This window comes from Piliocolobus tephrosceles, chromosome 2 (genome assembly GCF_002776525.5).
Source record: "Piliocolobus tephrosceles isolate RC106 chromosome 2, ASM277652v3, whole genome shotgun sequence".
Lineage (NCBI taxonomy): Eukaryota > Metazoa > Chordata > Mammalia > Primates > Cercopithecidae > Piliocolobus > Piliocolobus tephrosceles.
In genome coordinates, this window is record NC_045435.1 from 117215389 (window position 1) to 117239734 (window position 24346).

Below are 24346 nucleotides of genomic sequence, written 5' to 3' on the forward strand. Positions count from 1 at the left end.
CTTATCTTCTAACTCACTATATAATTTGTTATAGTTGTTTGCTCCTTCACTAGACGGTAAACTTCTTAAGAGAGAGATCCTTGCTTTATTCATTTTTTATCTTACCCCAAATTAAGTCAACCTTGCTTGGTAGTTTCTCTTTAACCTTATAATCCTACTCAAGAAACTGGGTTGCCCTTATTTTTGTTATCTAAAAGTCACTTTTTCAAATCTCATGTTCTAGTTTCAGAATTCCTGACTGGTTTCTTCATTCCTGCTTTGATAATGTACAACTACCACAATACAATCTAGAAGCTAGGTCTCACCACCACCACTGGTGCCTGCTAATGGCGACTATCTAGCTACCTTTCTACTTACACCTCACTGGTGCCTGCTCCAGCACATTGCAGCACTTGTTAACTAGATGCTTTCTTCCTGCCCAGATAACCACTTCTTTTTGTCATTGTGTTCAGTCCCCTGAAGCACCTGTGTTTTACCTGCCTGGCTGGGCTTCCATCTGCTCCCCAATTAGGTCCAGCCTATGAGCACTTCCACAAAGCTAATTTCTAGGTTTCCTCATTTGGCCCATACTACTTATTCAGAAGACCTATTTTTAAATTCTGCAAATATGATTGTGCATATAATTGTGCAAATGTTCAAAGTGCCCCCTAAAATACTAATCATATCTGCTACGAATACATATACATATATAAACAAACAAGAATCTGAAATGAGACCTTAATGATTAACTACTTAGGAGTACAAAGTGGGATTTAAGAATAGTAGTGGGATATGTGAAAATGAATTGCAGTCTTGTAGTTTTTACTCTTCTTCAGAATGTCTTACAAAAAAATCTGTAATGAAAATATATTCTACTTTTCTTTGTGCACTTATGTGATTTCCAGATTTCCTATCAGGAACATTTATTACCACTACATAATACATCCTGTTTATCATATGTTAATTGAAAAACCAGGATTTTATAATGCAGTTCATATACATGTCCACATATTAAGAGTACATGTGTACACATACAGGTACCTGAAGTATATATTCTCAAATGGTAATGTGGCTATCTATGAAGCAACATTATTAGTAATTTGGATTTTCTTCTAAATTATTTGCAACATTTCCCATTTTCTTAAATTTACTTTATTGGAAAAAATTATTCTTAATAAAGAAATAATTTTAAAAACAAACAATGCAACTTTAGTAGAAAAAAGCCTTTTCCGCCAGGCGTGGTGGCTCACGCCTGTAATCCCAGCACTTTGGGAGGCTGAGGCGGGTGGATCACAAGGTCAGGAGATCGAGACCATCCTGGCTAACACCGTGAAATCCCATTTCTACTAAAAATACAAAAAATCAGCCGGACGTGGTGGCAGGTGCCTGTAGTCCTAGCTATTCGGGAGGCTGAAGCAGGAGAATGGTGTGAACCTGGGTGGCGGAGCTTGCAGTGAGCCGAGATCACGCCACTGCACTCCAGCCTGGTGACAGAGCAAGACTCCATCTCAAAAAAAAAAAAAGAAAAAAGGCTTTTCCCTGATGAGTAGATACAGAAGGCAATAGAAACAGCAGGATCATGTGCTTCTGTCAACTTTCCTGCACTGCTGCCCACCCCCATGAAAGAAAAGTAGACTATTAACTTTCAATTAAATGGTGTTGAAAATAATTTCACAATTAGGTCAAAAGGTGAGACTGACATTAACATCTGTATAGTATCAGAGCCACCGTTTGGCTTTAAACACATGGTACAGAACACATTACTAACATAAAGCTCTCTGACATTTTTACAGAACTACTCAAACTTTCCTATCTCGGTGTGTTCTATGCCCTTTGCTTGGAATGAATTTCCTTTATTCTCTTGTTTGTTGGGTAATCACCTATTTATGTTTCAAAATTTACTTAAAACATTTTCTTTGTGATGTCATTCTTCGTAGTTTCACCATCTCTCTCTTCCTTATAGAACACACCGCACTGTAATTAGTTATAAATCTTCCCTAACAGATCAGAGTATGTTCTGATGTAGGGACCAAGTCACAGTCATGATTGTATTCCTGGAGCCTAGAATATTTGTTGAGTAAGTGGTTTTAAAACAGCTCTAAAAAGTTTTAAAAATTGCTTCTGTATTTTTTTCCCTCAACTCCATCTTTTTTCAGATTTAACAAACATTTATTAAATGCCAGACATGTTGGGGACTTTCACCAATGTGGCAAAGGTGGGTTTTTATTAAGTGCTCACACTGTGGTAATTGTTATGGAGTTACAATAAAGTATAAAACAGTCTTACAATTGTTTTCAGATTTAGCTGGGAGGAGATTTAAAAAAAAAATAACACATATGTAGCAATTCTAAAATAGTTAAGGGCCAAACTGGGAGGTACTAATGTGATAAACTCAGACCTTTAGATACAAAGGCTGATGAAGGCTGGAGGGCCTCGGGAAGAGTATATGGTAGAGGAAGGACTTGAGGGATTTGTTTGTGATTTTGAGAGGCACATGGGACAGAGGAAAGAGAATCATTTAGGCAAAGTGGCAAGTTATCATAGGAGTAAGACCAGAAGAGAAGATGAGTGTGGCATATGCACAAGACCGAGGACGACATAACTGGATTGGGGGTCAGCGATACAAAGTCTTGTGGAGACTTAACCTAATATGTATGAGTTCATTCATGATATAGCCCATAAAAAGGTATAGATCACATTAGAAAAGATTGTTTTATCATCCTACATATTCCTATTTTGTTTTTCCTCAGACTCCCTCATGGCACTTAGCTGCTTCAGAAAAACTGACAGTATTGGAGGATGCCAGAAAGAGAAAAAAAGAAACTGGACAAGAGTCCCTTTGTGATTTTGTCTGCCACTGGGCAGCAACTCATGAGGACTGGCCAACAAGACTCTACGGTTGTATAAGAAGTGGCTCTGGAGACCTTAAAGTTATGCTACTGTCATTTATTTTAGTGCAGAAAGGACTCAATCTGACGTCAGTGGGAAGAGCATATACAATGAAAATCGAGTATCTTTGGACACTCTCTGTACTCAGGTCTTTTGAGCTTTTCAAATAACAAAGTACCAAGGCTCCTAAAAAGCCAAAAAATGTGGATTCACACTGGCCACTCTACTCAGAGATTTGGGCTTACAGATCTAGTAGCTCCATTAAATGCATCTTCATTTTGTTGGAGGAGACAGTATTTGTATCTTTAGTAGAGACAGGGTTTCACTGTGTTAGCCAGGATGGTCTCCATCTCCTGACCTCGTGATCCGCCTGCCTCAGTCTCCCAAAGTGCTAGGATTACAGGCGTGAGCTACTGCGCCCGGCCAAAATCTATTATTTCTAAAAGGTCTGTTAGTAACCTCTAGTCTTTGGCAACTAAGAATTTTAAGAAATATTCAATAATTCTTTGACTTGACAGCTTAAGAAACCAGGTGGTGAAATAGTGGTTTTTAAGAGGGTTCTTAGGTGGCCGATACTTTAGGTGCCATTAAATAAAATATTAGTACACATTAAATAATCTAAAATCCCCAAAGATAAGCTTTAGTGTTAAGAAAACAAAATTTAGTTAACATATATTAAGAAAATGCTTAGTATTAAGTAAACCAAGAAAAAAAAAAAATGGAAAGAAAAACCAGCATACTTCTTTCCAAAAGGAAGGTGACTTTATCTTTTAGGTAAACCACTCACCATCAAAAGTTTTTTCAAAACAGAAAAAAATCTATTATGAAAAATATATGACATATTACTGAATTAGCTGTATTTCATCTTGAAATTCTCAGAAAAAGACAAGGTAGATGTTGCAGCTGCCTTGATTTTAGAAGAAATACTACATTAGCAAACACTGAACCAAATAGTAAAGGGTATGCGGCTTATGGCTCAGAGTGCAGGCACTAAAAAAATAGCGGTAACACAGCTGATAGGAATTCCTGCAAGTTTTGAAAAAAAGACTCCCCAACCAATTTGCTCTATGAAAGAAAGAACTTCCTCTTCTACTGTAGGCATTGGTATATGATTTTTGTTGCTGACCCTTGAGTAGGGCTCACAAATATATAAAAGTAATAAAACATAAATAAAAATTATATACAGTTAAAAGTATAATAGTCTAATACCAAACACATTTCCAAAGGTACTAAAGAAATCAGGTTACATGTGAAAACTATATTTGAGTTATGTTGTAGTATCACTACGTTTAATGATGTAAGGAGCTTCAGGACTACAAAGAAAATTTAAAATTATTATGTTATTCTTCACTAAGAAATAAACAGTACCTGTTACAGTAGTCAACCACAGACTCCCTGGTTGTAAATAAAGCTTCCTCTCCTTTCTTGGCCTTTGCCCACTTTGAATCCAAAAGACAATCCACTGCTTTTGAAGCTGAAGAAAAAATTCATTATTTTAAATTTAGTATACATGGGAATTTACGTCTATCTAAATAATATTTTACAAAGTGAAATTTCAACACTCTGGCAACAAAAAAGAAAACCAAACTCAACAGAAAATTAAATCTAACATGATCATGATTAATAGTTCCCCAAAACCTCAACTTGTGAAATATATTAAGTATCTTTTAAAATAATGTTGGGAAATAATGGCATTCAGAAATATCAACTAAAGCAAGATAAATTAATGGGGAAATATTCAAAAATTTAAAATATCTGTATGTAACTATCACTCTTATTAATCACAAGCATATGTAGATAAACCAAAATATTCTCTGCTCCCTGCAAGTAATAAAAATTCTCATCAAGTTTTACTCTAATACACTGAGGAAGAAGCTCTGTCAACAATCTACTGCTGTCACAAGAAACAGCTAAACATACTATCTGAAGAGATTAGCACATCTACTTTTTTAAAGTTGTAATGAATGTCAAATCATTAATAACACTAAAGAGAGAGACGATAAAGGAATTTTCCTCTCTACTGGCAATTTAGTTTTTTTTTTTCTTCTAAGAGACAGGTTCTTGCTCTGTTACCCAGGCTGGAGTTCAGTGGTGGGATCATAGTTAACTGCAGCCTCTAACTCCTGGGCTCAAGCCATCCTCTCACTTCAGAGGCACATGCCATCATACTCATCTAATTTTTTTTTGTAGAGATGGGGTCTCACTGTGTTGCATAGGCTGGTCTTGAACTCCTGGCCTCAAGTAATCCTCTTGCCTTGGCTTCCCAAAGTGTTGGGACTATAGGTGTGAGCCACGACACCCAGCTGCAATTCACTTTTAATTGATGAGAAAGGCAAACTCAACCCCTACTTAGAAGCTCTGGTGTTATAAATGACATCAGCTTATAATGACATTGCACGGGGGAAAAAAGCCAAAGCTCTTAGTTCCAAGTACACATACTATCTAAACAAAAGGTAGTATTTTAAAACACTGAAAATAAATCCTATTTAAAAAAATTTCCAACAATTGTTATTAGAAAACATGTTTTTTTTATTATAGACATTTTCAATCATAAAAGGAAAGAACAGAATAATCAACTGCCATATGCCCATCACCAGAACAATCACATTTGGAAAGCACTTTTAAAACTTCTACATATCCCAAATGTAGGTTAACTTCACAAGATATGTACACTAATATGATTTTACTGATATAATCCTACCAATAAAATAATCAACCCGGTGACCCATCATATTGGTGGACTTTGTTGGACAGTTGAATCGAAGATACTTGGCCACAGCCTTCTCTTCTTTAGATGGTTCACCAACTTCCTGCAACATATGAATATTAATTTAGTATAATCATTTACTTGAGAAATCCATGCGCTGAAGAATAATTTACAAATGTATTTTATGAATCTTTTCAAGTGGAGTACAGGCTTTGCTTTCAAGCTTTCCCTGGAGCAGAACTGATAATGTGTTCAAAAGACAAAATGGAAATTTAAAGAAACTACATTTTTCAAATATAAGTTGATAGAGGCAAAGTCTTTCTGCTTCTTGGCTTCGACTATGAGGCATTTGAGTTGTTTTTTCCACAATGATAACTACTTTGTACCAGCTCACTTTCATTCTTATATGGTCTTTTTTTTTTTTTTTTTTGAGATGGAGTCTCACTCTGTCGCCCAGGCTGGAGTGCAGTGGTGCGATCTAAGCTCACTGCAACCTCTGCCTCCTGAGTTCAAGCGATTCTCCCGCCTCAGCCTCCTGAGTAGCTGGGATTACAGGTGCCTGCCACCATGCCCACCTAATTTTTGTAGTTTTAGTAGTGACAGGGTTTCGCCATGTTGGCCAGGGTGATCTTGAACTTCTGACCTCAAGTGATCTGCTGGCCTCAGTGTCCCAAAGTGCTGGGATTACAGGCATGAGCCACCGCTGCTGGCCTATAGTCTCTTTTTATAAGCCACAAGGCAGTAATTAAAAAGATAAGATGTTGCCAGTAGTGAGTACCCAAATGTCAAAGTAAGTAGAAACAAATGTCATAAATAAATGTTAAAATAACAGCCAAAGATAGGTACCCTGAACAATGGACTGAACAGATCGCAGGAGTTCTCAAATTAATCAATGACAGCTGCCCCAGTGTGGTAGCCATAAGAACTACTGAGACAATGACAATTTGTATTCTCTTTGCTTTCCCACTGTGGTTGCAGATACCAGACACTCCTGGGACTGTCTTTCTCCTCTTCTCCAGTAAGGATGAGGCAAAAATAACAAATGCAAAAAGAGATATTACTATCTCATTTGAAGAAGTGATTAACAGAAGTGCACTGACAAAGAGTCATTTTGGAAAGGCCGTTTTAGTCCTCCTCTGCTTTCTTTCTTCTGTACCTTTTCCCAAATTTTCTATTATTTTCTTTATTGTTTCTCATTTCCTATCTTCCCTGTATTCCCTTTCATTCTGAAGTTCTTTGACAATTCCTCCTGTGAACTCATTTTCCCTGCTCACGTACTGAAGACAATGAAGGCTGTCTATCTTTGTATACATCTTATGTATAAACTTTCAAAAGTTGTCTTATTGCTGTAAGCTACTGTAACAAATGCACTGTTCTTAATTACTGTCTTTAATTACACGCTTAAGCATAATACACAGAACACTCAATATTTCCAGCAACATATAATCTAAATGTGAATGATTTCAGGAAAGCCTGCTTCTTTAAAGAATAAAATGCCAAATAATAGTAAAAAATTATCTGGCAAGAATCTAACATGCCAAGAATTAATGCTAAACACAGTTGTTTCAAGCGAAAAAAATCTAATGATGCAAAATGGAAAAAAGAATCTATCCAACTTATCTATGTCAGGTTTTTCCAAAGTTAAGTCTGAATTCAGTTACGTTTGAGGAAAATAAAGAACAATCAACAAACCTTTAATTTTATCCCAAAAAGGAATAATGTGTTAGATGAAGTGGAGGTTTGTGTTTTGGTTACTAAGTCTCCTGGCAGCTACTTCTCTCATTTATTCCTTTGTCTTTCCCAAGTCCTCTACTTCCAGTAGCCAATTACCTGTGTAAGATCATACCAGGTGTACAATTTCTACAGTCTGCAACTACCAGCTGTGGGCTATTTGTGGAAATAAAAATTAAAAGCCCAAACCACTCAACCCAAAAGAAGACTACTGTAAAAATCAAGTATTTATGAAATTAAAACTTTTATATATGAAAATATGTATCACAAAAAGTAGAATCTTCTTTTTTTGTTTGGTTTTTTTGAGACACAGTCTTGCTCTGTCGCCCAGGCTGGAGTACAATGGTGCTATCTCAGCTCACTGCAACCTCCACCTCCTGGGTTCAAGTGATTCTCGTGCCTTAGCCTCCCGAGTAGCTGGGATTACAGGTGCCCACCACCGTATCTGGCTAATTTTTTGTAGAGATGGGATTTTACCATGTTGGCCAGGCTGGTCTCGAATTCCTGAACTAGGTGATCTGCATGCCTCAGCCTCCCAAAGTGCCACGATTATAGGCATGAGCCACCACACCCAGCCAAAAAGTAGAATCTTAAAAAATGGCAAATTAAAAATTTAACACTCCAAGTTCAGGAACATCTACAAGATTCATAACGATTTATTTGAGGTCTGACTACAAAATATACTTTCTGATATAATAAAAGGCAAAAATTTTTCATTAAAATTTTTGAAACCATACTAAAATATATTAATATATGTTGGTAGCAGGTATATTAAATGGTAATATTTAATTCTGTTTGTAAAATACACTACACTTTGCAGAGCCTCAATTAGTAAATAATATTCTATATATCCATACATCTGAAAAAGTAATACTATAAAAGTTGAAAATACTATAAATGGTTTATAAAAACCAATTCTATTATATAATCACACCACACGTGCTCAATTTTTTCCTCATCTGATACATCTGTTGTCAACTTAAAGCTGATCTAATTAAATAAGTTGTTACTGGGAGGTGCTTGATTAAAAATTGTGGGGGAGAAGTCTGAATAAACGTGACCTGTTCTTTTGGACTTACAGAGTACTTACCCTATCATCTTTGGATGCTACAGTTAACAGCAAAGATTTGCAAGACATGATATGTACACTCTATTACATAACTATTAGAAGCAGTAATTATTATTTCACGAAAAGAGAGGCAGAAAAAATATTTTTGAAATACACAAAGTAGGATGGGTTGGGTGGCTCATGCCTGTAATCCCAGTACTCGGGAGGCTGAGGCAGGCAGACTGCTTGAGCCCAGAAGACCAGGCTTGAGACTAGCCTGGGCAACATGGTGAAACTCCTTCTCTACTAAAAAAAAAGAAAAAAAGAAAAAAAGAAAAAGGTGGTGCACATGTATCATTCCAGCTACTCAGGAGGCTGAGGTAGGAAGACCATTTGAGCCCTGGGAGGTTGAGGCTGCAGTGAACCAAGATCATGCCACTGCACTCCAGCCTTGGCAACAAAGTAAAAGCATACAAAGTAGGAGTGAGATTATCAATGTGGACAGGAACACTGGAAGAGGAAGCTAAATTTTGAAAGATGAACCAGTTTTGGGTAAATTGATTGAAAAGCCATAAATATTGTGGCTGAGAATGACACAAAATTGGCTGTAGTAGAGACAAGCTAGGAAGTATTGGCAGATTAAGTGTGTAAAAGTAGAATAAAGAGTCATCAAGGTAGGTGGGGAAATTTCCACTTTATCCTGTAAGCAGGAGAAAGACCACTAGTAGTTTCTGAATAGGACATAATTAGAAAAATGATTTAGACATGATTTTGGTGGCTGTGTGTAGGATGAACTGGAAAAAAATGCATAAGGCAGGGAAACGGATGGAAGACTACTGTAATATCCAAGTAAATTGTGGTGTGATACCAGATTATAAGTGGGAAAGAAATTTAGATATTTGAAACATTTCAAATGTAGAACAGATAGAACTCAATGATAAAGGATAAACAAAATGGCTAGGTAAAGATGTCAGATTTCTAACTTTATCAACAGAAAGGAAATTTGGGAGGAAGGTAATTGTAGAGAAAGACCATATCAAATTTAGGCATGTTACATATATACTTATACTAACAATAATACTATTCCTGAATATAGACATAAATATACTAATCTACTTACTGCTGCTAGAGGCATCACATGTAAAATCTGATTAAATATTAGGATACATAAAAATTGAGAATTACATATTATGCAATAGGGAATCTGATATGTATGCACAAAATTAAAAAATCTCATTTTAACAATTAATTTCAAGTTCACCAAACTCTTCCAAAACTGCATCCTGTCCTTTGTAAAGGCACTACCAAGTGGCAATGAAAGGAAGAGAAAACACGGACTTGGATAATCTCTCCCAACTAGACACAGAATTAACTTGTTTATTGATACTTTCTTAAAGTATTGCAATTTATTAACTTATGATAACTTATCCATATTGTAGACTGCCTTCAATGCAACAATATAGTTTGTACCATTGCTTGGGCTTTGAAGCCAGGAAGACCGATTGCTGTAGAAGAGTACCATGAGAGGCAGGGCTCAGCGGCTCATCCCTGTAATCCCCACCACTTTGGGAAGCCGAGGTGGGCTGCCTGAGACCAGGAGTTTAAGACCAGCCTGGGTAACAAAGTGATACTCCATCTCTACAAAAACTTTAAAAAAATTAGCTAGGTGAGGTGGTGCACACCTGTAGCCCCAGCTAGTTGGGAGGTTGCAGCCAGAGGATCACTTGAGCCCAGGAGTTTGAGTCTCTAGTGAGCTATGATGCCATCACTGCATTCCAGCCTGGGCACCAGAGTGAGACCTTGCCTCTTTAAAAAAAAAAAAAAAGAAAAGAAAAGAAAAGAAAAAAGAGTACCATGAGAACATGAACGGATAGTTGGGATTACAAGCACAAGCCACCACATCCAACATGCATGGAGTATTCACTTTCACTGTTCTGATGCAGCATAAGGGGGTACAAAAGTTTCACCTTCTTTCTGTTCATACGTTGGACCACAGTACCTCCCCTCTTTTTCTTTTGATGTAAACAGAATATTTTTATAACTTTCCTAGAAGACTTCTAACAAAGTGAAGGCCTTTTGGGAATAGCAGCACCCGCTATTAAAGAGAAACCAACCCATCAATCTTCAAATGAATGGAGAGAACTTCTTAGTTCAATGAATGAACACAACTATCTTAAAATGAGGAGGCTAAGAGTCAATAAATTTAGGCTGGACCACTTTTCCTTTCTTTGCACCCAATACCAATACTTTGGGTGTTGTAACTTAAAATCCAAAATTATTCAAATTGGAAGTTTGGTTAGAACACTCATAAAATTCTTTAATAAATACTATGTTTTACTTTAAAATACAGCAACACTAAAATACTATGATAAAATAGAGTTTGCCATTTCTAAGTTATTTTAGTCAATATTTAATCTTTTTGAGAAAAAAATAAAAGATCAAGAGTAAATATGCCACGGGCATCAATCTTACAGAATTTGTGATACAGAGGAACTTTTAAAAATTACTACATCCAATAAAAATTAGCTTAGCTGATCTGTCAACCATGAACTGAGCAAAAAAGAAAAAGGCTTGGTTCAAGCAGCATAAAATATTTGTGAAAAATGCAAATAGTAGTTTAACAATAAAATCTGAAAGATGGAGGGGACCTTAATCATTAGTAACACAGTGTGCTATACAAATAAAGCTGTACAAGAGTATCTAGACAACAGCAGTGCCCTTCTGTAATAGCTCCAACTCCCTTCTATTGTATTCTTTCCTTAGCAATGGGTTTGTTAAACTGCAAAACCCTCCATTAAGTCTTTGGGGGGAGTTTTCTGATTTAGGACTGGCTTCCTGAGTTCCTTCTCTTCAGAATATTCGGAGTCAGACATCAGACCTGTATAGCTGGCTATATAGTCCTAAATTTTCTCTTTTCTTCCCTGTCCTGAAATTAAGCACATAAGCCCATAATATGTTAAGATTTTATTGCTTGCCAGGAAGACAGATGGGTGCAACAACAATAACTAATGGAGGGTTATAAAAGTTCTAAGAATTAGCCATTTAAATGTCTCAAAACTCAACTGGATATTTTACATATAATCAGAATACTGAATGGGATGATTCTCTTCAGCAAGGACAAGTCATGTTAAGTCTTTACGTTGTACAATTCAATAATAAAGAAGTCAGGATTAAAGTATTTCAGAGCAACTTATTTTTTATCTATTGTGACATGGAAAGAGTATTCAGTTGGGAATCAGAAGACCTGGTCTAAATCTGGTTTTACTATCTTGATTGATGATCCTGGATTAAGTCACAAAACCTCACTGGACCTCAGTTTATCTGAAAAACGAGGGTGTTGGGTAAGATCAGTAAGCTGTACGATCACCACTCTGCTTTCATGTAAGACTGAATTCATGAAAAAGGCTTCCAAACAAACCCTACTAGATCCTTTTAAACTCTAAAATTTCTTGATACCAGCATTGTAAATCAACTACTGGTATGCAGCAGCACATTGTTCATCTATATGTAGTTACTGTATGAGTACATGTAGCTCACTTCTGGTTTTCAGTGACCAGTAATGTGAGTCCAAGAAGGAAATGTGACAACAGTCCTCTTGCTAGAAACTTCAGTGGGACACGAGAATCTGAAATTACATTGAATTACACAGAAAAAGCAAATTAGCTACTTTTTTTTTTAAACCCTGAACTTATCTGTTTGTATCAAACATTTCTCCCCAATGGGCAAACTACAATTAAAGATCAATGAATCACTAAACGTAAACATCTTTCTGAACATAAAACACCAAGCAACAAATGACAGAAACTCAGCTGATATTACAGACTTTTTTGCCTAAAAATTCCGCAACAGGATCTTTTTTGTAAGTTAAACTCTGAACTTTTCATTACATTTGATCTTTTTATCACAAGTGATTATAGAGCTTCTGATTATCTGGAATGATAAAACTGAGGTATTTTCTAGGCTAGTATATTTTCATAAGTGTGTTAGGCTGCATAAAAGCAGTACTCTAAGATCTCTCACAAACATTTTACACAGCCATGTAGAAAATTTCAAGGACAGAAAAATAAATGTCACTTAATTTTGTGTATGCCAAGTAGGTTTTTAATAATTGATCCTCAAATAATAGAAAGTAAACAGCTATACTCTACATAACTCCCAACCTAACAGTTTATTTACTGAATAGAGGGTTGCTAATCTTTCTTCAGTATATCAAAGAGTACTTAACAAAAAACAAAATAACAATCCAATCTAAATCCTTCATCCTGGGTAAGGAGTAGAATAGAAGGGAGGGGTTATGTGCCAAATACTTTTAATAACTTTTAATAAATAAGTGGACTCACCTATTATTTTCACAGCAACCTTAAAGTTTTTCTTTTTTCTTTCTTTTTTTTTTTTGAGGTAAATATCCCTTCTTACACATGCAGAAAGTGAGGTAAAAATTAACTTGCTCAAAGTTACTCAGCCAATAATTGGTGGAGCTGGGGTACAAACAGGCAGTCTGGCTCAAGTTTGAGCTCTCTGCCACTGTCACATTACTCCACAGCCTCTGTTTAATATAAGATCACAACTAAAATAAGAGCAGCTATTCAAAAGGTGAATTATATAACCCTTACAACAATCTTAAAAAGCAACTGGAATTGTAAAACAATGTGTATTGAAGGGCATAAAATTGTACTGTCAAGTGTAAATCTAAGAAGTTCTGTAAGTACAAATCTGACAGACAATTTCAATACACAATCTAATAAAATATTGTATGCCCACGTCAGAGGAATAACACTAACTCTTGAAAGATTAAAAACAATATAATTAGAAACTTCTACTGATCTTAAGACCTAGTCTGAACTCTCTGAACTTGAAATCTGCCTCTTTCTAATTCCCTTCCGTACCCTATTCGGAACTACTTTATTTCCACCAAATTCCAAAATTCCAAATTTATTGATCATGCGTGTCTTTTTCACAGCACTTAAAAAGTTTCCAGAAGAATTTTAACTTGTATAGCTCAAAACACCTGTAGTGTAGGCCAATAAATCGATAAACTTGAAAAAAAAAAAAAAAAACAAAAAGACGGGATAAAATGGAAGAAAGAAAAAATCATTCTAAGCAATGAAATAGGAACAGAAAGGCAATGATGAGTGTAACAATTTATGATTATAGTAACAATTTACTACATGTGATCAATTTATGAGGCCTTATGAAGGTTTCTCAGCACATCAGCTGATGAGACGACTAATAAATATCCTGAGTCCAAGATGTTCTACATAATTAATCTTCTTGGCAAAGAACAAGAACCAGGGAAAATCGCAAGGAGGAAATGCACAAATGACATGCATGTGGAGTGAGGCAGGGATGTTATGTAGGTTACTACGAGGATGACACACTGGCATGTGAAGGGTTTCTGGGCACCACCAGCTCGTTGCAGCACCAACGAGGTTGTGGTTGTTTACACCACGTCGCCTGGAAAAAAGCTGGCAAGCTTCAAGTGGACTATTAAGTTAATAATATTGAGGGGAAAGAAGAACAACGCAACTGAACATCTGGATGAGCAGATCGCTGCCTAGGCCCCGAGGCAGCTAAGTCCAGATCATTCTCCCTTACGGTCTATGCGCACAAAGGACCAGCTGCTTTAGGTCAGTCCGCCGCCTCCTGCTACCCCAATTACCGTGGCCGTAATTTCAGGACAGCTAAGGCCAGAGGATGGGGTGAAGGCAGGGGAGGAGCCCCGGGAAGGGTCAATGTCTGCGCCCCGGAGGAGGCTGACCTCCCAGGTCAGGCCCCGGACGGCGCAACCACAGAAACTCCGAGCCCACAGCCGCGCCCCCTCAGCCGGATTCCGAGCGCGGCGCCTCCCTCCTTACCCTGCTGCTCCACCACCACCTCTGTCTGTCTCCGCCGTCGCCAACACCGCCCCCCCGCCAGGCCCCTCACAACGACGCAGTCTGCAGCCAGCTGCCTCGCGGCTGAACTCCACCTCACCCCACCTCGCCCTTGCTTTCGCTCGCCCTTTTAGGGGGCTTTCCCCGCTCCTTCCACTTTCCATCGCGCTGAAGCCCCCTGCCCAGAGCTCGGCTTTGCTACCTGGATCCGCTTCTTGTGTCTCCTGCGTTCCGCCATGTTGGCCGCTCCGCCCGGTTCCCTCTGACGTGGAACGAGGAGGGGGGCGGTGGAAACCTCGCGAGAGCGCGCCCCGAGGCCCGTTATGTAACCCGCCGCCTGGCGCCCCGAGAGTGAGGAGGTCGGCCGGCCGGCTGGGCCTGCGGTCCTTGGCGGTGCTTTCTCTGCCCTCTTCCCTCCGCTCCTGTTGTGCGGGAACTGGAGAATCGTTAGGACCTGGGGGAAGCAGAGAAGTGGATCAGAGAACAGGAGGGCTGGGAAGAGACCTGGTTTCTCAAACCTGACTGAACATCTGAATCACCTGAGAAGCTATTAAAATGCAGTTTCCCCGACCCCACCCCTCAGAGTCAGAGACTGTGCGTTTAGGGTGCGGCCTTTCTCAGAGGGATCGACTGAGACCTACCGAATCCTAGAAGTCTTTACCTGAGGCAGTTCCTGCAATGTACTGTATATTTCATGACATTCCAGGTAAAAGATGACACGACCGAGACCGTTGAGTGGCAGAGATACGAACTGACTTGTCTAAGGCTCCACAGGTGGTAGATGGCAGAGCCAAGACCTGAGCCAATTATCTTTTCCCCTGCACTGTGCGGGGTAATACAGCTCGTTTAAAACAAGCTGGAGTCTCCATTCCGTTTTCCGCGTTGCTTCTCACAACTCACCATTAGAATCCAGAAGTAAGAGAACCCAGGGAAGCGTAAGGAAGATGAATAGGACAAAGATTCTAAGAAGGTGGGAAGGAAGAAGTCTGCAGTCTATTTCAGGTCTGGTGAATTTCAATCACTGTAGCCTTTATTGTTATTTTGGAGCCACCTAGATCAAAAGACAAGCAGCTTAAATTGCTGATAAGTGCTTAGATAGAAATTCCCATGACTGACTTTATGGAAATCTTTAAAGCGTTTTTAATTGTAGAAAATTGGGAAAATTCAGAAAAGAAAGATGTTCTTTCTTTCTTGTCTTTTTTTTTTTTTTTTTTTTTTTGAGACTGAGTCTCGCTCTGTATTGCCCAAGCTGGAGTGCAGTGGCTCAATCTCGGCTCACTGCATCACCGAACTCCTCTTCTCAACTGATCTCCCTCTTCAGCCTCCTGAGTAGCTGGGACTACAGGCATGCACCACCACACCTGGCTAATTTTTACTTTTTTTGTGGAGATGGAGTTTTCTTATGTTTACGAGGCCGCTCTTGAACTCCTGGGCTCAAAAAATCCACCCGTCTCTGTCTCCTAAGTAACTGGAACTACAGGCGTGAGCCATTGTGACCGTTCAGTTTATTTTCTTATAGTATTTATTCCGACTTTGTGTGTGTGTGTGCATGTCTGTTTGTATTTGTATTTTTTCCTGTTTCCCAAATTGAGATCATATGCAATATGGCAGCTGCTTTTTTCATTTAATGTTAGGTTGTAAACGTTTATTATACCATTAAACATTTTTTCCAGGTTTCCCATATTATATATCTAACCTAAGAGCAATTAAATGTGTTAGTAAGGCAAATTGCAGCATCTTGATGCCTAATTTTTTAATAAAGTAAGATTACTGAAATTTTTTTCTTTTGGACTATGCAGTTCTGGTCTCAAGGGAGTCATTTAATTCCTTTCTCCTCTATAATCTATAATTTGGGTGTGTGTATAGTCAGAGATGGGGTGAGAAAGAAGTAATTATTCTTGCCAATTAACCCAAAACATGATACAGAAAATGAAATGTCTTTATTTCCTTCAATCCCTCTAACCACCTAGAGTGATCAATCTGTTTTGTGCTGTTTTATGTGGAGAACACTGGACCATTTTATATAGACCTGGTCTATAAATGAAAATATTATTGCATTCAGTAGGTATTGAGTGCCTACTAGATAGATCTCAAATGTTAGGTTAGGACTATGGTGGGAAATAAAAATCCTTTATGGACAATGACTCACCCTCAAGTTACTGCCTTACTGTTTTCTTCAGCAGAGCTTTAATTTAGTGTCCTCTTGTTTTCACCATCATTCACTCCTTAAGACTACAACAATTTACCTCCACCATCCAGTAAGAATTATTTTACCTTCTCTCAGCTAGCATCTTATTCAGTATTTGACAATGTTGACTGTTCTTCTTTACTTCTTTTCCTTCTTTGGCATGTATATCAACTTCTTTCCGATTTCTCGTTGGCTTCTCTCCTTTTACCCAATTCTCAAATGTTCCTGGCCATCGTTTTTATATGTTCACCTTCCTCTTGTCTCTTCTATTTGTGCATTCTGTTTACAGATTAATTCCAGAATATTGCATTCATGTTTAATTCCAGATTTCTTCTGGATATTTCCACTGGATGTCCAACTAAAAATCACCATTTCCCCAGCAAAACCTGCCTCTTTTATTATAAAACCCAAATAACCGCATCAGTGTTCACTCAAATACTAATGCTAGAAACCTTGGATGTATCCCAACCATGCCTTTCTGCCAGTCAGTCACCAATCCTGTTGATTCTACAGCTGAGATGTTTGGAATTTTTCCCTCCCTCATCATTCCCAATGCCATTGCCTTGTTCAAATCTTCATCATTACCTATGTGAACTAGTATTGCAATGGCCTCCTAATTGTTGTCCTCACTTCTATGCTCTTTACACGCCAGACCTTCTATTCCTTTGTTAAAAATCCTTCCATGACTCCTCATTGTGTATAGCAGCATGAATGATGGCTAATGTTCACACATATAACCTCAGATTTCTGGGTCAAATTTTCGGTCTCCTTTCCATTTAATATTTATATAAAAATAGCTCAAATCATCTTCCCAGCACACCATCTGTATCATTGATGGTGGTAGTAAGGAGTTTCTCCTAGCCATTTCTAGTTCCAACTTGGTTTTGAATTTGCAATTTTACTCTTATTATTTGACTGTTATTTCTCTCCCAAACGAGGATCTTTTTTTTGTTGTTGTTGTTGTTGCTGAAGACAGTTTCTTGCTCTGTCGCCTAGGTAGGAATGCAGTGGTGCAATTTTGGCTCACTGCAACCTCCGCCTCCCGGGTTCAAGGGATTCTCCCACTTCAGCCTCCTGAATAGCTGGGACCACAGGTCGTGCCAACATGCCCACCTAAATTTTTAAATTTTTTGTAAAGACGGGTTTCTCCATGTTGCCCAGGCTGGTTTCTAACTCCTGGGCTCAAGCAGTCTGCCTGCCTCAGCCTCTCAAAGTGCTGTGACTACAGGCATGAGCCACCACACTTGGCCCCTGTTTTCTTTTGCCAAAGCAAAACTATTAGTTACAAGAGACTTTACTGGAGGTTTTTGAGGAAATGAGTTATATTTATTCATTTATTAAACAAATGTTTATTGAGGGCTTATTATGTGCCAGTCCACGTTCTAGACACTGAGGATATACTAGTGTTCAGGAGGCAAACATCCTGCCCTTGTGGAGCTTATATTTTGGAAAGAAGAGAACAGACTGTAAAACACAAGAAAGCAGATTATATGGTACAATTGTCCATCAGTATCAGCTGGGGATTACTTGCAGGACCCCTGTCAAAAACCTGAAACAGTGAATGACAGTGAGTAAATCAGGATTAGTTCTAGATTTTTGATGCTTAAATCTGCAGATGCTTAAGTTCCTCATATAAAATGATACAGTATTTGCATATAACCTATGCACATTCTCCTGTATACTTTAGATCATCTCTAGATTACTTATAGTACCTAATACAATGTAAATGCTATGTAAATAGTTTTTATACTATATAACTTTAAAATTTGTATTATTTTTATTGTGGTATTGTTATTTTCTGTTAGTTTTTTTCCCCAAGTATTTTCAATCGGTTGAATCAGCAGATGTGGACCCTCAGATAGGGAGGGCCCAGTATATGTTAAAAGCCTTAGGAGAGAAACAAAGCAGGGTAAAGGGACTGCTTGCAGTGGGAAGGAGGGTGTAATTGTAAGTTAAATGGTCAGGGCAGTCCTCTTTGAGGAGATTCACTTTGACTAAAAAAGGCATGAAGAAGAAGAGGGAGCAAGTCCAGTGGGTATCCTAGGAAACCGTACTTAAAGTGGAGTGAAGGGCATTTACAAAAGTCCAGAGGTGGGAGAGTGCAGGTGTGTTTGAGGAATAAATAGTATGGAGGTCAGTAGCTGAAGCAGATTCAATAGAGGAAGGGGAGTAGGGGATAAGATCAGAGGGACATGGAGCTAGATTGTATAGGGTTTTGTAGGCCATAAAATGAGGGCTTCAGAGGGTGTGCCACGATGGATTAGGGTTAGAAGAATGGCTTAAAATGACTTCTATTTAGAAAGGATCCTGATTGCTGTGTTGTGAATAGACTGTGAGAGGAGATACAGGGATAGAAGTGGGGATTTAGTAGATTATTGTGGCAAACAGGTGAGAGATGATGGTGGCTTAGACTTGGGTGTTTGCTATAGAGGCAGTGGGATGTCTTAGATTCTGGTTATATTTTGAAGGTAGAGTCAATGAGATTCTGAATATGAGGGAAAGAGAGGAATCAAGGATAACTCCAAGATTTTTGGTTTTACCAACCAGAAGAATGGAATGGTAACTTACTAAAATGAGAAACATAAGAATGAAAGAAGTTTGGCATGAGAATATAGAAATTTGGTTTTTGGTGTGTTAATGTGAACAAGCCTAATGGACATCCAAGAGGAAATGTGGGTTGCACAGCCAACTATATGAGAAGTAAAGTTCAGGGAGAAGTCTTGGCTGGAGGTATAAATTTGGGAGTTGAATGGAATCAGAATATGTCACCCCCAAATGTGCCACTTTGGCATAAGGATAATTTTGATCTAAAGGCAATTGAGAAAATCAGACACAGCAAGAGCTCTCTGTCCTTATCTGCCTAAAACAGCATAAATTCTCACAAAGGTGTCCCCATTCTTCTCCCATACCAAGACAAGGAAAACACCCCTTATCACCAGAAATGGAGACAGCACCAAGATGAGTCTGCACAAAGAAACCTTATTGTCATCCTTATCTACCATTAGTGTCCCCTGTGTTTTTACCTTCTCACAGTTTGCCCAAACCCCCTTTTCTTTCTTTAGTTACTTCTCCTCAATTTATCACCCTTCGTTAAGATGGCATATAAGCCCCGAAGTCTAACCACTTCTTTGATTTTTCACTTATTTTCCATGAAGCCTTCATGAATGGTAAAAATATTAACATCAAGTAAAATTGGTATGCTTTTCTTCTGTTAATCTGTCTTTTGTCAGTTTAATTCATAGGCCTCAGGTATAGAACCTAACAGGATAGGGAAATGTTTTTCTTCCCCTACAGTTATCAGTGCATAGATGGTATTTAAGTCCAAGAACTTGAGGGATCACTTGCCTCCCCCCACCCTCCAGAATATCTCACAGGCTTCTGCTTTTCATCCCACCTCTCTAATTCTTTCTTCTCAATCTTTCTTGCTGGGTTCTCCTCTTCCACTCTTCCTTCCAATGTTAGAATGCTGATAGCTTTCCTATCTATTTATATGCTTTAATCCATAACATAGAGCCCACAACTTAAATAAGGAATATTAGATATTGATATCTAGGAGTTCCTTGGCCATCCCTGTAGGCCCTCCTCATGTCCTTTCCCACTGCTTCTGACTGCCTGCCTACTTTTCTTCACTCACTCTAGAATACTGCCCACCCTTCTGAATCTCTTCTCTTTGCCCCTGGGCTGTCACTTCTCCCTAGGGTTGCCTCTGAAATTCAGAATTTTCCTTGCTTTATACAGTAGACAAATTGGGCTCTTTATTCTCTATTGGATTCTTTTGGACATGTTTTTGTAAATTAAGAGATTCATTACCATGTTGTACTAAACAAAGCATTCTCCAATCTAGATCTCTTTCTGGAGGACTGATGAATAGGTAGGAACTTGAAAAATTCAGTTTCCTGGGAACTTCCATCTCAGTAAGTGGAAGGGGATAATATAGAAATGTATTCCTATTGATCAGACTTCTGCAAGCTGGGAGCTGATAGGTTTTTTGTTCTAAATAATACTTTCTCTGGGTCCATTTTATATGTTAAACATATATATGTGACAAAATCAAAGGGAAAATTCTGGGGAACTAGAGCAAATAACGGACAGACGTTTTTTGGATGTCGTTTGTATAAAAGCATATCAGAATATGTAGTTAATGTTAGTGATTTAATGTTATCACAAAGAAAAAATAAATTTAAAATAGATCTAATATAAAATGCAATGAGTCTAATATTATTTAAGAGGTAAATTAATATTTTAAAATAAGTTGATATTTCCACTCAAGAAATGGCGTAAATTTAGCCAGGCATGGTGGCATGTGCCTGTAGTCCCAGCTACAGGGAGGCTGAGGTGGGAGGATTGCTTGACCCCAGGAGTTTGAGGCTGCAGTGAGCTATGTTTGTGTCACTGCACTCCAGCCTGGGGGACAAAGCAAAACTTCGTCTCTTAAGCAAAGAAAAAAAATAAATGGCATAAATAAGACAATAAGTATATATCATTGAAAAATAAACACAAGCACTGTTTTGAAAAAGTGTAACAAATTTTAACTTGCTAATATTAGACTAAGGATATATAAAAACAGTCACTTCATCTTCTTAATTAAAATGGTAATTATTTTGTCATTTTGAACAGAAAAGGTAGTGTGAAGGACCATGTGCCATGTTGGGCCTGCCTGAATAACTGCCAGACCCTACAGGACTAACCAGCTCGGGGAATCTCTACCTTTGGAGAACCAGGAGGCCACCATGACAACTCTGAGTTCAGTAGACTCCTAGGAGAGCTGTGATCCAATTGCCAGGAAGCCAGGATCAGAAAGTTCTTGCCAGCACTGCTACCATTGCCTCCTACTCTCACAAAGATCAAGACTGCATGCTAGAGTGATGCTGTGGAAAAACCATTTCCATGACCTTGCTGGGCAGCAGCAGTGGGAAGGTGGCCTCCTCTTTACATTTGTCCTCCTGATATTCTACCAGTGCATCTAATTAGAACTGGAACGCTAGTTGAGGGAGTCTGGGAAATGAAGACTAGCTTTCCATCTTTTGCTGTGTGCCAGTTGACCATATCTAACATCACTGTCTTCTTTCTTAGGGTAACCACTTCACTCCTACCTTTTCGCCTTCCTAAAGAACCACTGTGAGACCACTCTTTTCCTGTCACTCCCCTACCTCACCATGTATGCTTCCACACCCACGTTGTTTTCTTTTTTCTTTTCTTTCTTTTTTTTTTTTTTTTTTTTTTTTGCTTCTCCTTTCCACCTGGCCTATCCTTCAAGGGTCAGGTTAACATGTTACCCCCACAGTGGAAGCTTCTCTGACTTATTTCTTCAGCAAACTCAATTGACCCTTTTTCTGGGGTCCTACAACATTTTGTAAAAATCACTGCTATAGTACATATAATTGACATCATAAGTTGTTGTTTTTCTTTCTGCCAGACTGTGAGCCTTTCAAAGGCAGGTACTATGTTTTAGTTTTCTGTTCTCAATGTCTAGTCCAGGGTCTGGCTCAGAGTGAATAAATGTTGATGGAGTGAATAATAAATGATGAAAATGGCATAATCTTAATCCTCTGGAGCTTTAGTAAGTGAGGGAAACGTATTTATAAGGCAGACAAAATTCTACTGGGAAGTCTTCATCATATCCCAAAGGCTCTATTTTCTATATAGTCCTCTGTGGAATTTAGAGACAACCAATTTGACAAGAGGCTCCCCTAGATTTGGTTGAGGAAGCCCTTCCCTGTGAAAGAAGAGAGATTCTGTGAATTAGTCATTTGCTTAGTTTCTTGTAAGTGTAGACTTACCTGAGAACAGAGACATGTAAGCATCCACCTCTCAACCTATCTCCAGTCTAGCAATTTGAGAGGAAGTATAGGGTTTGGCAAAGCTAAATCTCCAAAACGAAAACCTCTTGGGCAAGTAAAGGCAGCTAAACCTCATAAGTTGTTAGTATAAGCAGACTTTGTTTCTGTGCAAGCCCATCTATTAAGATGGACAGGCATGATGGCTCATGCCTGTAATCCCAGCTTCTTGGGACGTTGAAGTGGGAGAATCTTAGTTGAGCCTAGGAGTTCAAGCTATGATAGTGCCAGTGCACTCCAGCCTGGATGACAGCAAGATCCTGTCTCGAAAACAAAAACAGAAGATGGAAAGGGGAGTGGGATGGCAAAGGTCAAGAAGGAAGATTCAGCACAGAATCCAGGGAACAGAAGTTATGAGGGCCAAGGAAACCAGGACTTCCAGACCTGGACCTCACTTGCTGATCGGGAGAAAAGTCCTCAAACCTATTCCTTCTTACACTGGCCTCAGATGATTTTCTGACAACTCTTGTGCTCATGTGCTGTTGTTCAGCTGGTGTTTGATAATGTGAATGTCTCTGAAATGAAAAGAACAATAGGCCAGTAAACCTTATAGCCTGGATATTTTATCTTTTAGGTAAATATTTAAATAATTTGGCAGAGGCTGTTGTAAGTAGTAATTATGGGTCTACCCCTAAATTAAGGCTACTAGTTATTCAGTTATTTTTCCTTGAGTATTTATATAAGAAACTACTAAACTATAACATTTTATAATATTCTGTGACATATAAGATGTTCCGCTTCCTGTGGCTCCAGTTATTCTATTTTTTGTTTGTTTGTTTTTATACTACATATTGCCTCTAGGTTATTCAAGTTTTTTCCTTCCCCTGGTAAATGAAATCACTATATTTAAAGTGATATATTGGTATATTTTAGGGTAAACAGCAAAATAATAATAATAATAATAATAGGTTCCTTACCTAAGCTATACCTCCTAAGGAAAGGGATTTGGGGGTCTTGATTTTTCATCTGCCAAGTAGAAAACCTTCTATCCATTTTCACCCAGGAATTGACAATCTGAAGGTCACTGTATTTGGTGCTCGAATGTCATAATGAAACAGCCCCGGCCGGGGGCGGTGGCTCAAGCCTGTAATCCCAGCACTTTGGGAGGCCGAGACCGGCGGATCACGAGGTCAGGAGATCGAGACCATCCTGGCTAACACGGTGAAACCCCGTCTCTACTAAAAAATACAAAAAACTAGCCGGGCGAGGTGGCGGGCGCCTGTAGTCCCAGCTACTGGGAGGCTGAGGCAGGAGAATGGCATAAACCCGGGAGGCGGAGCTTGTAGTGAGCTGAGATCCGGCCACTGCACACTCCAGCCCAGGCCACGGAGTGAGACTCCGTCTCAAAAAAAAAAAAAAGAAACAGTCCCCAGCTGAGATCTCTTCAGATTATTGCAAGGGCAAACGAGGATTACTGAAATATTTTCACATACAATTGTTATATTGACCTTCAACTTCTGATAATAAAATAAATGCTGAAATTTTACAGTGTGCTTTTAAGAAATGCCTGAATAAGCCTACGTTTGACTAATCAAAGGATAAGTTTACTTGTCCAGTTTTAAATTCAAGCATGAATATACTTTTTGTAATTAATATGTATTTTCACACTCTCTACAAACCAATATTGTAATAAGTGAATTTTGCTGTCATAGTTTTTATATTTATTTTTATTTTTCCCAACTTGTCCTTTTGAAATGCTTTCAGACTTATTGAGAAAGTTGCAAAAACTAATATGAAGGATTTTCACATACTCTTTACCTAGCTTCTACAAATGTTATATAACTATGGTACCATTTTTGAAACAGGAAATGAACTTAGTATTAGTAAACTATAGACCTTATTCAGATTTTGTTAGTTGTCCCATTAGTGGACCTTTTCTGTTCAGGATCCAGTCCAAGCTCACCAGTTGCATTTCGTTTTCATGGTTCCTTGGTCTCCTTTAATCAGAGACAGTTCCTTAGTTTTTCTCTTTCATAACTTTGACTCTTTGAAGAGTACTGGCCAGTTATTTTGCAGAATGTTCTTCGATTTATGTTTGATATTTCCTGATGATTTAATTCAGGTTATACATTTTGTCAAGAATATCATAGAAGC

General features: G+C 38.4%; 1 protein-coding gene and 1 long non-coding RNA gene across 3 annotated transcripts in view; one reads left to right on the plus strand and one right to left on the minus strand.

Moving 5' to 3' along the window:
* Positions 1-14559, minus strand: part of SEC62 (SEC62 homolog, preprotein translocation factor) — a 29996-nt gene extending 15437 nt beyond the window's left edge. The window contains exons 1-3 of one of the 2 annotated variants that reach the window (XM_023213478.2): positions 14430-14559; positions 5570-5678; positions 4237-4342 (exon numbers count right to left, since the gene is read on the minus strand). In XM_023213478.2, coding sequence (XP_023069246.2) covers positions 4237-4342; positions 5570-5678; positions 14430-14465 — 251 coding nt within the window. In that variant the 5' untranslated portion in view covers positions 14466-14559. Of the gene's footprint in view, positions 1-4236; positions 4343-5569; positions 5679-11891; positions 11992-14429 lie in introns of those variants that run through there. The other variant, XM_023213479.2, reaches the window with a different exon arrangement.
* A 539-nt stretch (positions 14560-15098) lies between these two features.
* On the plus strand, positions 15099-21946 carry LOC111543494. Its single transcript, XR_002731889.2, has 2 exons — positions 15099-15229; positions 21033-21946. It is a non-coding gene; the product is annotated as an uncharacterized LOC111543494 (long non-coding RNA).
* The last annotated feature ends 2400 nt before the right edge of the window (positions 21947-24346 follow it).